This window comes from Arabidopsis lyrata (assembly GCF_000004255.2).
Source record: "Arabidopsis lyrata subsp. lyrata unplaced genomic scaffold ARALYscaffold_2, whole genome shotgun sequence".
Lineage (NCBI taxonomy): Eukaryota > Viridiplantae > Streptophyta > Magnoliopsida > Brassicales > Brassicaceae > Arabidopsis > Arabidopsis lyrata.
The window spans coordinates 18888781-18900450 of NW_003302554.1; the positions used below are offsets into that span (position 1 = coordinate 18888781).

The window sequence follows — 11670 nt, forward strand, 5'->3', positions numbered from 1 at the left end:
CTTCTCGAGTTCGTTCCAACCGCTTCAATCGCCTCGACCGCAAATTCCAAAAAAATGGAGCGTTTGAGATTAGTGAGTGGATTCAATGGTTTACCGGACCAGACATCGAATTATGGTTTGATCAGTTCAACCAACTGGTCGAAAACAGTAACTGCGTGAAACTAACGCCCAGCCTCGTCCTCGTCCATAAGTTTATTGGGCCGACGCAATATGTGAATTAACGGGCCTCATATTGGTCCACTACATCGCCTACCATATCTGGTAATTTAAACGTTACACGTAACTTTTTAATTAAAAGACGTTACACGTAACTTAACTACTTGTCATTTTTGAGCTCGTGAGTTTTGGAAAAACATTATATGTTGTTTAGAAAAAAGATGTAAAGAAACTTCAATTTTCTAAGAATGCCAACTAAGAGAATTAATACTCTCCTATTGAGTGAGAGTAAACATCCCAAAACATGAGAAATCTTGATGGTAGCTTGTCCGTTTGGTAATATTTCAGAAACAAACTTCAACCTTGTCGTGTTTGTTCCCAACATTCTCTCCTTAAGTAAAGAAGCTTCGGATTCTGGAAAGCTTCAGTTGTATCCGAACACCGAGCCTCTGCCACGAATGATCTTTGCCGGCCGGCGACAGCTCACCGTTAGCCGCACATTTTCTGGTGTTACTTAATATGTTGGGCCTATATAATGTGAACCAATGTGCCTCATATTGGGCCTAAAACCATTTCTGGTGGTACTTAAAACGATACCGTTTCTTGGTTATAAATAGCATCTAATAAGTCAGATGTCAAATCTAAACAGAAGAAAAGTTTTATTGGAAAACAAAAAGTCATTATGAAATCTTATTCGAAACGATACGACTTCTTACTTGTCAGGCTTGCTTTAATTAAAACTTTGTGTGGCTCAAGATCACAATCTTGGAAGTAGATTTTTACTCGTTCATGAAATAACTTCCTTCGTTTATTCGTACATGCACTAGAAAAAGATGATGAAGCATGTGGAGGACGGAGATGATGAGGAGGCAAAGAAGAAAATGAAAGAGTTGAATGAAAAGCTAGAGGAGAAGTGTTCTGAGCTAAAAGAAGTAGAGATTAGGAACACGATACTGGTCATAAAAGAACGTCGACGCAGTGAGAGGAGATAGAAGAAGCATGTGGTTACGGTATATATAATTGATGTTCTAGAGAGTGTTGGCATGGTTTGCTTGTGTTCACGGCTCTGTTTTTTGTTATGATGAACAGGGATTGAGAGAGATATCGGATGATCGAACGTCGATTGGAGTAAAGAGGTTGGGAGAAATGGATGTGAAGCCGTTCTTGAATGTGTGCAACCAGAGATTCACTGGTGACGAAGTTTATGTTCAGTTTGCTATGCTTTAATTATTCGAAATGGCAACATAACATAAATGATCTATCATGGGTACCGTTCAAAGTGTTGGAGGACGAAGACGGTTCAAAGGTTTGTTTACGTCTCCTCTTTTTAATTCCCACCACTGTCTTAACATTCGGTTCTTTTTTTTTGTTTCATACATATATGTGAGTTATATCGGTTCAGTTTGGTTTTTCTTTCTACTACTAATTAAACATTTCTTTTTATCTCATTTTGACAAGCAGGAAGTTGTAGATGAAGAAGATGAGAAACTCGTGAAATTGAGAGATGAGTGGGGAGAAGAAGTGAAAAGCGCAGTTAAGAGAGCACTGGAGGAGTTTAATGAGTTTAATCCAAGTGATAGGTACTCAGTCCCGACACTTTGGAATTTCAAACAAGGAAGAAAAGCTACACTTAAAGAAGGGATTACGTACTTGTTACACGAGATCAAATCCCTCAAACGCAAACGAACTGAATAAGTTATATGACTTTTGTAAAGAGAATTGGAATATTAGTCGGTGTTTCTAATCCTTTTGTATCTCCAAATTAAGCTAGCTCAACTCATGGAACGTTGTTTTTTGACATTCTGGTGTAGTTAATTCAAATATTATATTTTTACGTGTAAGTTTTAATCTTAACAAAAATATTCAAAACTTTTGAATTCGACCTTGTCACACTAAGAATTTGTTTGAATACAAGTTGGTCAGCTGATTTACCTTCCATTCGCGTAAAACATTCAGTAAATTAAATGATTAAGCTTGAAATATTTTCGTGCTAGTTAATCAATCTTTTTACCATGTGCTACAGTATATAGCATCTAATCGTTGACAACAAGTCTCAATGAAATAAAATTTCCCCAAAATAAGTAATGCAGGAACAAGCTTAATTGGAAACCAAAAAAAAATCATTTGAAAAATGAAAGCAATAATGGCGTCACACAAAAATTGTGTTTATTGTTTGACACGACTATTATCACGCTCACTTTTATTGTGTGGTTCAGTAGCAATCTTGGGACGAGTATATCAAACTCCTGATGAGTTGTGAATAGCTTTTGCTTTATTTTTTTCCGATTACATCAACTTAGAAAATAGTCTCTGTTTTTTTCTAAATTTTATGCAACACGATAACCCGTTTTCAAATAATTAGGACCGGCCACATTATGATTTCATACAGTATTTTCTACACACTATACTATACATTATTCAAATTATGATTCAAACAAAGGAAACTCCAATCTACACTTTTGAATATATACATATAAAAATATATTGGTACAAGTAAATGATATCCTTCATAAACGCTAATTTAAAACATCATGTCAAATTATGGTTAACCCAACAAAAGAATAAAAACTTTTTGAAAAACAAAAAGGAAAAGAAGACAAAATAAGACTCAACGAAAACAGTGAAGTGAGCCAGCTATTTTATTTATGATAATTAATAATGATATACTTGTAAAACTAATTAAGAAGAAAATGGAATAAAGTTGACCAATTCATGGTAGCCACGATTAGTGAGGGACAAAATAATTTGGACCGGACTTTTGACAATTTTATTCGACCCTACAACATTTCTATTTACACTCCTCCCCTTTACTCTTAGATACATCCCCTTCAAAATCATTATCATTTCTTTTACATTTATTTATTTTTCGTAAGTTTTTTTTACCATCTATCTTTTATATGCAAAAAAAAAAAAAAAATTGTATAGTCGCTAAGACTGAGCATGATTATCAAGGGTATTTTATAAATTGTTCTTAAGAATATTAAAGTAATAAATTTAAAAATAGCTCTAAAAATGGTTTTAAGTGTGTATTTGTTTCTTAGGTAAGCAACTCACCTTAGTTTTAAAGCTTATTTGGAAATTAATTTTAATCATTTAATTGCTAAGATCATTTTTAAAAAATCTTAAGATCCTCTTGTTAATCATGGTCTTGTTAATAAAACCACATGCACATAAAATTTATGATTTATATTGTCGAAGATATTGCAAGCATTGTGCTTATAAAAGTAACTAATCAGACTTGAGTAATCTTTTTACGACGAAGTCAGTGGTTAACTAAATTTCATCCAAATTAAATGTAAGAAATCTCAAAGTTAAGTCTAAGAATCATCTTTACAGTAATTTTAGTTCCTACAGCTTTTTAATTTTTTTTTGGTTGTAGTAGCTTCTTGCCCCGAAGCCTCTGTATATAACAATGTTCTTTTTGGTAGTATAAATTCACATTTTATCAAAAAAAGGTAAAAACAAATCACAGTTACTATCTCTGTAATGCCCCGCGATGTGACATGGGGCTTTAGAACAAACAGTCGATTCACGTCTTTTAAACGGTCCTGATTTGTTGCTCCACTTCCAACAATCTCTACTTCACCACCACACGCATAACGCATTCATAATCATACATTCAGGCCCGTCTCTGGGGATGGCATACTAGGCTAATGCCTAGGGTTCATTGTTAATTTCATAAAATTTCTTAAGACTAAAAAGCCCAATTTTTTCAAAAAAAAAAATTTAGTAAAAAATTTTATTTTATTTTGAGTTTTGCCATGGGCCCGATGATGAATCGAGACGGGACTGCATACATTCTCATGATTTATTGTTTTGTTTCGATTATATCTGCGTACTCAATGTTACCAAATTTATATTCTATGACATAATGTGATTTAACTTCAAGGGAATGGACGAAATTTAAATGACTATCTTAGTCTTAGGAGGTATATATTCTCCGGATATATAGACCTCTTATCTATATCTACACATATTTTTTTTTATTTAAACCGAGACCACTCATTCCTGATTCCATAAAACTTAGAAAAGGGTATGTATATTTAGGCATAAGTTATAAAAGCGAATAAAGGCTTCAAGAAACTTATACCTTAGAGACATAATTATAATTAAATCCAAGACACTTCATAGTCATACGATAGTGAGGACAAAGCAATAAATTAGTGTTTTAACTTTGATTCTAACGAGTTGTGACGGGTCATGACAGATTTTTTTTATAGATATAAAGGAATAACTTTAAAAGTATACAAATTGTGCAAGAGTCATTCAAAATTATTATATGAAGAGATGAACTCAAAAGTAATTTTAATCATAAGTATATACATCTCAAGGATATCTTTTCTTTATCATGTAAAATCTTGTTTTCACCTATCTATCTTGTTAGTAAAATATAGGATTTATATAGAGTAATTTGAGCCTCACTTGGGATGTGATTATACTTCTTCTCATAATTTGTATATTTAATTTACCGGATAGTTTTTGCATGGGGAGATTAAAAGGCTTAATAAAGCCTTCAATTTCCGAGGGGAAAATCATATGTTATACTTCCAAACTATACAACCATCTGCATCGATTCAATCAAAATAATTGGCGTTAATACATGCAAGGATTATACATACAAACAAACCACTTCTTTCATTACAAAATTCTTCAATATTTTATTTTGGTAAACTACTGTTCTTCTTACGTTTGTTTCTTTTTTTGCAAGTATTAGAGGTTAATACAAAAAGAGTGCACAAGAAAAGAAAAAAAATTCGACTGTGAGTCCTTGTCAAGAACCATCGCTTTATCATCATTCTCTTTGCTAACAACTTACAACCACACAAACCCAAGAGTTCCATTCTCATAGAGAAGAACAAATTAAGCAAAATAATGTATGTCGATAGAGAAAGATATCCACAATTATTGCTCCATCCCAAAAGCTTCTTTAGTACACGATACATGTATCATGTAAGTAGAAATATACAAGATACGATACACGACCCATTCTGATAAAGATAGCAACATTTCATGTTATGTAAAGAGGCTCCCTTAGGACACATGCATTAAAAACTAAGGATTACCAACCCACTCACTCTTCACTTCAACGGTTCAACCAAATATCAATCATCTATTTTAGGTCCTTACTCATAAGTCAACTCTCATGTCTTCCTCTATAAATACCCTACACATCCCTCAATTCTATATCATATTCCTAAAAACAATCATAGCAAAAACATATATCCTCAAATTAAGATCTCATCTCTCTCTCTCTAGCCTCGATATGGATCATGAGGAAATTCCATCAATGCCCTCAACGCCGGCTACAACCCCGGGGACACCAGGAGCACCGCTCTTTGGAGGATTCGAAGGGAAGAGGAATGGACACAATGGTAAATACACACCAAAGTCACTTCTAAAAAGCTGCAAATGTTTCAGTGTTGACAATGAATGGGCTCTTGAAGATGGAAGACTCCCTCCGGTCTCTTGCTCTCTCCCTCCCCCTAATGTCTCCCTCTACCGCAAGGTACATCTATATACACATTCTCATTACAATTACTTCACACTTCATATATATAATTATGTTTCCTTTACAAATATTTGTGTGTAAATTAGTTGGGAGCAGAGTTTGTTGGGACATTGATCCTAATATTCGCTGGAACAGCGACGGCGATCGTGAACCAGAAGACAGATGGAGCTGAGACGCTTATTGGTTGCGCCGCGTCGGCTGGTTTGGCGGTTATGATCGTTATTTTATCGACTGGTCACATATCCGGGGCGCATCTCAATCCGGCTGTCACTATTGCCTTTGCTGCTCTCAAACACTTCCCTTGGAAACACGTCAGTACTTTTAACTTTATTTGTTTTTACACACTTTCGGATGTTACTGAGAGAAATTTATAGACATGCACATGCATGTTTATCATGAATTCAACTTTAACATGAGTAATAAAAATATAAAAAATATCATGTAAAGCGATTTCTAATAATTAAAAAACAATTGTTGGTGTCTAAAATCTAAATGATGTTACAAAAATAGGTGCCGGTGTACATCGGAGCTCAGGTGATGGCCTCCGTGTGTGCGGCGTTTGCACTGAAAGCAGTGTTTGAACCAACGATGAGCGGTGGCGTGACGGTGCCGACGGTGGGTCTAAGCCAAGCCTTTGCCTTGGAGTTCATTATCAGCTTCAACCTCATGTTCGTTGTCACAGCCGTAGCCACCGACACGAGAGCTGTAAATTACTTATCAAAAACAATTTTGAAGAATCTTGAATTTTAGACTTTTTAGTCGTCTCAAAAAACTAATCACAAGATTACAGGTGGGAGAGTTGGCGGGAATTGCGGTAGGAGCAACGGTCATGCTTAATATACTCATAGCTGGGTAATTTCTTGATTTCAGTTGTTGTACATGTAATCATATGTTTTACTCATCATGTTTTTGTGTACGACAGACCAGCAACTTCTGCTTCGATGAATCCTGTAAGAACACTAGGTCCAGCCATTGCAGCAAACAACTACAGAGCTATTTGGGTTTACCTCACTGCCCCGATTCTTGGCGCGTTAATCGGAGCAGGAACATACACGATTGTGAAGTTGCCAGAGGAAAATGAAGCACCCAAAGAGAGGAGGAGCTTCAGAAGATGAAAGACAAAACTTGAAAACCGTTGACTTATGTTACGCTGTTTGCATCACATGTGTATAATATAATATCTGGGGTCACCTCCGATGGTTATATAAAACTGCGAATGTCCCTTTTATCAAAATTGCAATAGCGTTTCTGTTTTTTTAGCCTCATACAGATCTTTTAAAGGAAATATAGTAAGTAGCTAGCGATTACAAGGATTGCTGCTTCTAATTCATTTTGCTGATGAGATCATTGATCTTATCTTCGCGGTTTCCAGTATCTCCTCCTTCGCTGAAAACTTGTTTCTTCCCGTGCAAAACATCAGCCACAGGCTTGTTGAGTTTCAAGGGTCCCAAGAATTTCATAACTTCTCTGAAATGATCGCCAACTCTTGCTATCTCATTCACAAGGTCTTCTATGCCAAAGATTTTGTGTTCTCCTAGAGCCTAGGGTTACACAAGTGGGAAATATTAAGAACAGCATGGATATTTATCTGGATTAAGCTCCTATACTTCAATAGTTGGAAATTTTACCTGTTCGATTATGTTGTTGTCAGTAAGAGGAACAGGATTTCCCTCTATGATTGTGTATCCCTTTTTGTATATGAGGTCCTTAACGCTCTTATCATTCGGGTATCTTCAAGAATGGTAAACATCGGTCAGCTCATAAGAGAGTTAAGAAAAAGCATGGAAATCGAGCAACAAGGAAAGATCGAAAGAGGATTGATTGCCTCTACGTACCCATAAGTGACATAAGGCTGCACTTTGAGAAGCTTTTGGAACAAACTGTCAGTTGCTTTGGCAAATACACCAGTAAAGACGCTCCTAAGTTGCAAATTGTTAAGAATCCTCTTGGTCTTGGGGTGCATATCATTCTTGCTGGTCACCAGAAAGAAAAGGAAAGTATAAGAAACTGGCAGAGATGAAGATTAAATTCCAAGGGGAAAACAAAGCTAATTGGAGAATATCAATTACCCTTGTATGCGTATGATGAAAACCAGGTCTGATTTAACTGGTGGAGGAGATGACTTTGGCCTCTTTACTCTTTGCTTCATCCGGATCATATCTATTTCCTTAAGTAGAGATAAAATTAACAAAAAAGAAACAGTCAAATTACAGAGAACAATGGAGGATTAACAAAAGAAACAACAAGTCCTAAGAACAAACTTGTAAAACTAGGAAGACATCTCAAAGGAAAAACACAAATTATCTGTAGAGTCTAAGAGATAGGTAAAAAAACACTAATAGAGGCAACTTAAACTCCACGTAAAGCAATGAAAGACCCAAGTCAAATGCAAAATGTGTTGAAACCTAAACCTAAAGGTTGATGTATATATAGCATATAATTGTAACTCAAAGACTAGATTCAGCCAAACCTGTTTCCATGGATTACAAAGCATGATCTAAGGTGTAGTAGACAAGTCTAGAAGCAAAAAGCAGAGCTTGGGCAGTAAAATAAATGGGCAATGACAGAGCAAATGTTTTTAAATTCAATGGCCAAATCTGAAAAATTAAGAAGCTAATACAAACAACTTCAACTCCACGTAAAGAAATGAAAGACCTTTACTATGCAGACCTTAGTCAAATGCAAAATTTGTGTTGTATAGCTTTAATTTAAAGCAAAGACTAAGCAAAGTTTTCAAAGCAAAACAAGTTCTTCTAAGTTGTAAACAAGTCAAGAAGCAAAAATCAGAACTTGAGGCACCAAAACGAATGGAAAATGACAAAGCAAAGTTTTCAGAGAATCTGGAAATAAAGAAGGAAGTGTACCTTAGCCCTGAACTCAAGCACAAAATCTTCAGGACGTTTGATGTCAGAGACTTTCTTCTTCTTCTTGCCGAAATTTCCCAACTCAAGTTGCTTCTTCCTGATAAAGGCAAGCTCATCTCTGTTCTTCCTCTTCTTCAGTACAATCTCCGGTATGTAATCCAAACCCTTAGCTTCTTCTTCAGCCATTATCTCTCTACTCTTTGCTTCTACAACACAAAAAACAGATACCAGATTGTAATTTTTGTGAAAAGTTTATACAGAATTTGTAAAATCGATTCCTTGAAAACAAACAACCCTAGAAGAAGTGAGGCTATAGGGACTAAAACCGAATGAACAAGAAAGCAAAACGGAAAGAGAAAACAAAATTACCGGTGGCGGCGAAGCAATTTGAACGGCGGCTGAATGAATTCGAAGTTGAAGTTTGGTAGCAATGGCCGAGAACGAGAACACTAGGGTTTATTATTAACTAAGATCTCTTTTGTGTTATTAACAACTTTGCCACCAGACCTAATTACGGTCCGGGCCAGACATTAAAATTTTACACTTAAAGCCCAATATATTTGGGCTTCTGTAAGGCCTTACTGCCTGTGAATCTACTTAGCTTTATTATATCTTCATTCTTCTGCGATGAGTCAATACATTTATTAATAGACCGGGGATGCTTAAATTACAGGTTTTGTTTCATTTAATTACATGGGATGCAAAAAAATTCCATCACTGGTTTCTTCAGTTCAATTTGTATTTTACTGAAAACACAAGCACAAATCATGAAAACGTTGAAGTTGTGAATAGTTTAGTTACCTTTTGGTTTGGTCTTAGTTTGATTGCTACTTTCAAGGGCAACAAAGGAAGATGCTACATGTTCTATCGGTAGTTCTTTTTTGTAATATGATCTTTCCGATGACTTGAACAAGAGAAAAACTTTTACAAAGTGGTTGTTTTTGTTACTCCATCTTCACTGTCTAATGGTGCTAGCCTAAACTTGAGAATCTTGTGGAGTTTGGCAACTGTCTTCTTCTGTGGCGTCTGGTTTTCACCTTGTACAAACAAACAAATGCACAATCAGCACAAAAAAAAACAAAATAATTACTTGAAACAATAAGATGTTTCCATGTTTGTTAATAACGAGGAAAAGTGAAACTAACATTTGTCAGAGAAAGCAAGGCATGTACCAATCGTTTCTATATATTCTCCAACCTGAGAGATCAATCTAATATGATTAAGAATAGTTTAAGCAAAGAGTAACTGCTGAACTTGGAAAATTGTAGTTGCAAGTAAGAGAATTACCAGCTTGATTTTGTCATCAATGGTCAACACCGGATTCAAAGTATCCAAACCCTGAGAGAACATACAAAACGAAACTTATAATACAACATCAAACCAATGCAAGAGAATGCAAATTGTTAAATTAAAGAATTGAATTAAACTAACTGACAAAGTATAAGGAGCATCTGATGGAATGTCAATGTGCCTTAAAACGTCATCAAGGTCAATCATAACATACTCGTCCTCCATCTCTGTCTCTCTCTCCCTGTATCAATTAGTTTATTAGGGTGAAGAAGAACACATATATATATATATATATATATATATATATGAATCCAAAAACTTTCTTACATTCTGACGACGATTAGATTCAAGAACTTATAATTCTTATATCTCCTAAAAAAATTGTGTTGAGGAGAATCAGTGGCGGAGCTAGGAAAATTAGTTACGGGGTCATAATATTTTTTTTGTTATAAATATTAATTTTATTATAAAAAAATGTCATTACAATTTTTTTTTTAAATGAATCCTTATAATTAAGTTTTAAACAACAAAATCAATTAATAAAAAACTTAGTTAAAGCCCAACAATTTGTTAAAAAAGTCCAACGATTATGTTGAATCCCAATTAAACTATAGATAATTCCTAAAATTAATGGCATATTTCTATTTTCAATTTTTTTAGAGGGGTCAATAATATTTGAGAGGGGTATCAATAGCATTTTTGGACATGTGTCAAATAATTATTTTAACAAACCTAAGCTGAAAATTTTAATTTCATGGGTGTCATATGACCCCCATATTTCTTCATTGCCTCCGCCACTGGAGAATGGCTCACCTCTTTCTTGTTTCCCTTGAACCTTTTGAAAAAATACGAAAACCTTTTCAAGTGAGGGAATTGAAGAACAAGCCCGATTAAGGGGAAGAAGAAAAAGAAAGAAGATCAATCGGTTCTCTCTGCTTCTTCTATGTAAGGAATAAAGATTTGCTCTGTTATGAGATTATAGCCCAAAAGCCCAAACGAAGGACGGGGCCGATTATTATTAAGGACAAGTAAACACGAACACAAAACACACGTAACTCACAAAACTTATTCAAAGACCACCACATTCCATACTGTCTTGAAAGACAACACAACACTTAACAAACATAAAACTTTCAAAGACCACGATCCATAATATCTTGAAAGACAACACACTTGACTCACACAAACTTACTCAAAGACAACGCTCCATACTACTTTTTTAAAGAAAGACCTCAGATCGATACGATACTTAAATACATAATGGGACTGTATGATACTTGATACATAATTGTGGACTTTCACATCTTGAAACACTTGACTTCAAGCGACGCTCTGGCGTTTCATCCATTGTTCTCCTTATGATAGCATTGTAGTCTCGACGGGAGCCACGGCTTTTGAAGGCAATGTAAGATTGCATTCTCCGCCTTGGCCCACTTCTTCGACTCCACATCTTCTCTGGTTTGTACAATTATCTTTCTCAGCTCAAATGGTTGTGCCCACTGCAGTTTTTCCTGCAAGACAAACACCAAGAGATCATTAACCTACACGAGTTCCCCATCTTAACTTGTTGTTTTTAAGTCAAGTCCTTTTGCCTCACCAGGAAACGTCCACAAGTGGTAAAGAATGCAAGTTCCGCATACCCATTTCTTGTATTCTTCCACCTCTGATTCTTTCATCTGCAAATCGCACGTCAACAACAACATATCACATCTTTGTGACCATTTTAAGATTTAAAAGGGAGGGAGCTCACCTCGTAGTATTGCAGATTATCACTGGCAGTTAATGCATCCTCAGGCACCCAATCGGGCATGTCACCTTTGAAGAAATCATCCACGGAAAGTTTGTCAAATG

At 35.4% G+C, this 11670-nt stretch overlaps 4 protein-coding genes and 1 long non-coding RNA gene across 6 annotated transcripts; 2 read left to right on the forward strand and 3 right to left on the reverse strand.

The window, feature by feature from the left end:
• Positions 1-863: 863 nt before the first annotated feature.
• LOC9325337 (factor of DNA methylation 5) lies at positions 864-1997 on the forward strand. Of its 2 annotated transcripts, XR_002334194.1 has the most exons (3): positions 864-1166; positions 1246-1462; positions 1618-1997. XR_002334194.1 is itself a non-coding variant. In XM_021035931.1 (2 exons), exons 1-2 carry the CDS (start codon positions 1325-1327, stop codon positions 1849-1851), a joined length of 372 nt encoding a protein of 123 aa, XP_020891590.1. In that variant the 5' UTR covers positions 864-1324; the 3' UTR covers positions 1852-1997. The 2 variants fall into 2 exon arrangements, 1 of the variants encoding a protein (XP_020891590.1); XM_021035931.1 differs by having other exon boundaries at positions 864-1462.
• A 3237-nt stretch (positions 1998-5234) lies between these two features.
• On the forward strand, positions 5235-6899 carry LOC9323875 (aquaporin NIP6-1). Its single transcript, XM_021035556.1, has 5 exons — positions 5235-5662; positions 5752-5976; positions 6176-6370; positions 6456-6517; positions 6588-6899. Exons 1-5 carry the CDS (start codon positions 5300-5302, stop codon positions 6778-6780), a joined length of 1038 nt encoding a protein of 345 aa, XP_020891215.1. The 5' UTR covers positions 5235-5299; the 3' UTR covers positions 6781-6899.
• Positions 6869-9111, reverse strand: LOC9323876 (60S ribosomal protein L7-1). The gene is made up of 6 exons (XM_002889228.2): positions 8899-9111; positions 8530-8735; positions 7735-7832; positions 7501-7638; positions 7294-7396; positions 6869-7206 (listed from the first exon to the last, which is right to left on the reverse strand). The coding sequence occupies exons 2-6, from the start codon at positions 8713-8715 to the stop codon at positions 6988-6990; spliced, it is 744 nt and encodes a 247-aa protein (XP_002889274.1). The 5' UTR covers positions 8716-8735; positions 8899-9111; the 3' UTR covers positions 6869-6987.
• Positions 9112-9157: 46 nt separating this feature from the next.
• Positions 9158-10210, reverse strand: LOC9325338. Its single transcript, XM_002889229.2, has 4 exons — positions 9961-10210; positions 9817-9867; positions 9675-9726; positions 9158-9566 (listed from the first exon to the last, which is right to left on the reverse strand). Exons 1-4 carry the CDS (start codon positions 10042-10044, stop codon positions 9454-9456), a joined length of 300 nt encoding a protein of 99 aa, XP_002889275.1. The 5' UTR covers positions 10045-10210; the 3' UTR covers positions 9158-9453.
• A 724-nt stretch (positions 10211-10934) lies between these two features.
• LOC110231033 lies at positions 10935-11461 on the reverse strand. The gene is made up of 2 exons (XR_002334124.1): positions 11417-11461; positions 10935-11330 (listed from the first exon to the last, which is right to left on the reverse strand). It is a non-coding gene; the product is annotated as an uncharacterized LOC110231033 (long non-coding RNA).
• Between the last annotated feature and the right edge of the window lie 209 nt (positions 11462-11670).

What these genes read in the sequence shown, in the direction of transcription:
- LOC9325337 (XM_021035931.1), top strand. Translation starts at nt 1,325, where the DNA reads ATGTGTGCAACCAGAGATTCACTGGTGACGAAGTTTATGTTCAGTTTG. An exon ending in AGGACGAAGACGGTTCAAAG is followed by an intron (nt 1,463 to 1,617) that starts GTTTGTTTACGT and finishes TTTGACAAGCAG; the next exon opens with GAAGTTGTAGATGAAGAAGA.
- LOC9323875 (XM_021035556.1), top strand. Translation starts at nt 5,300, where the DNA reads ATGTCTTCCTCTATAAATACCCTACACATCCCTCAATTCTATATCATA. An exon ending in ATGTCTCCCTCTACCGCAAG is followed by an intron (nt 5,663 to 5,751) that starts GTACATCTATAT and finishes TGTGTAAATTAG; the next exon opens with TTGGGAGCAGAGTTTGTTGG. An exon ending in TAGCCACCGACACGAGAGCT is followed by an intron (nt 6,371 to 6,455) that starts GTAAATTACTTA and finishes ACAAGATTACAG; the next exon opens with GTGGGAGAGTTGGCGGGAAT.
- LOC9323876 (XM_002889228.2), bottom strand. Translation starts at nt 8,715, where the DNA reads ATGGCTGAAGAAGAAGCTAAGGGTTTGGATTACATACCGGAGATTGTA. An exon ending in TGCTTGAGTTCAGGGCTAAG is followed by an intron (nt 7,833 to 8,529) that starts GTACACTTCCTT and finishes TCTCTACTTAAG; the next exon opens with GAAATAGATATGATCCGGAT. An exon ending in CAGCCTTATGTCACTTATGG is followed by an intron (nt 7,397 to 7,500) that starts GTACGTAGAGGC and finishes CCATTCTTGAAG; the next exon opens with ATACCCGAATGATAAGAGCG.
- LOC9325338 (XM_002889229.2), bottom strand. Translation starts at nt 10,044, where the DNA reads ATGGAGGACGAGTATGTTATGATTGACCTTGATGACGTTTTAAGGCAC. An exon ending in TTGATGACAAAATCAAGCTG is followed by an intron (nt 9,727 to 9,816) that starts GTAATTCTCTTA and finishes TTGATCTCTCAG; the next exon opens with GTTGGAGAATATATAGAAAC. An exon ending in CCTTGCTTTCTCTGACAAAT is followed by an intron (nt 9,567 to 9,674) that starts GTTAGTTTCACT and finishes TGTTTGTACAAG; the next exon opens with GTGAAAACCAGACGCCACAG.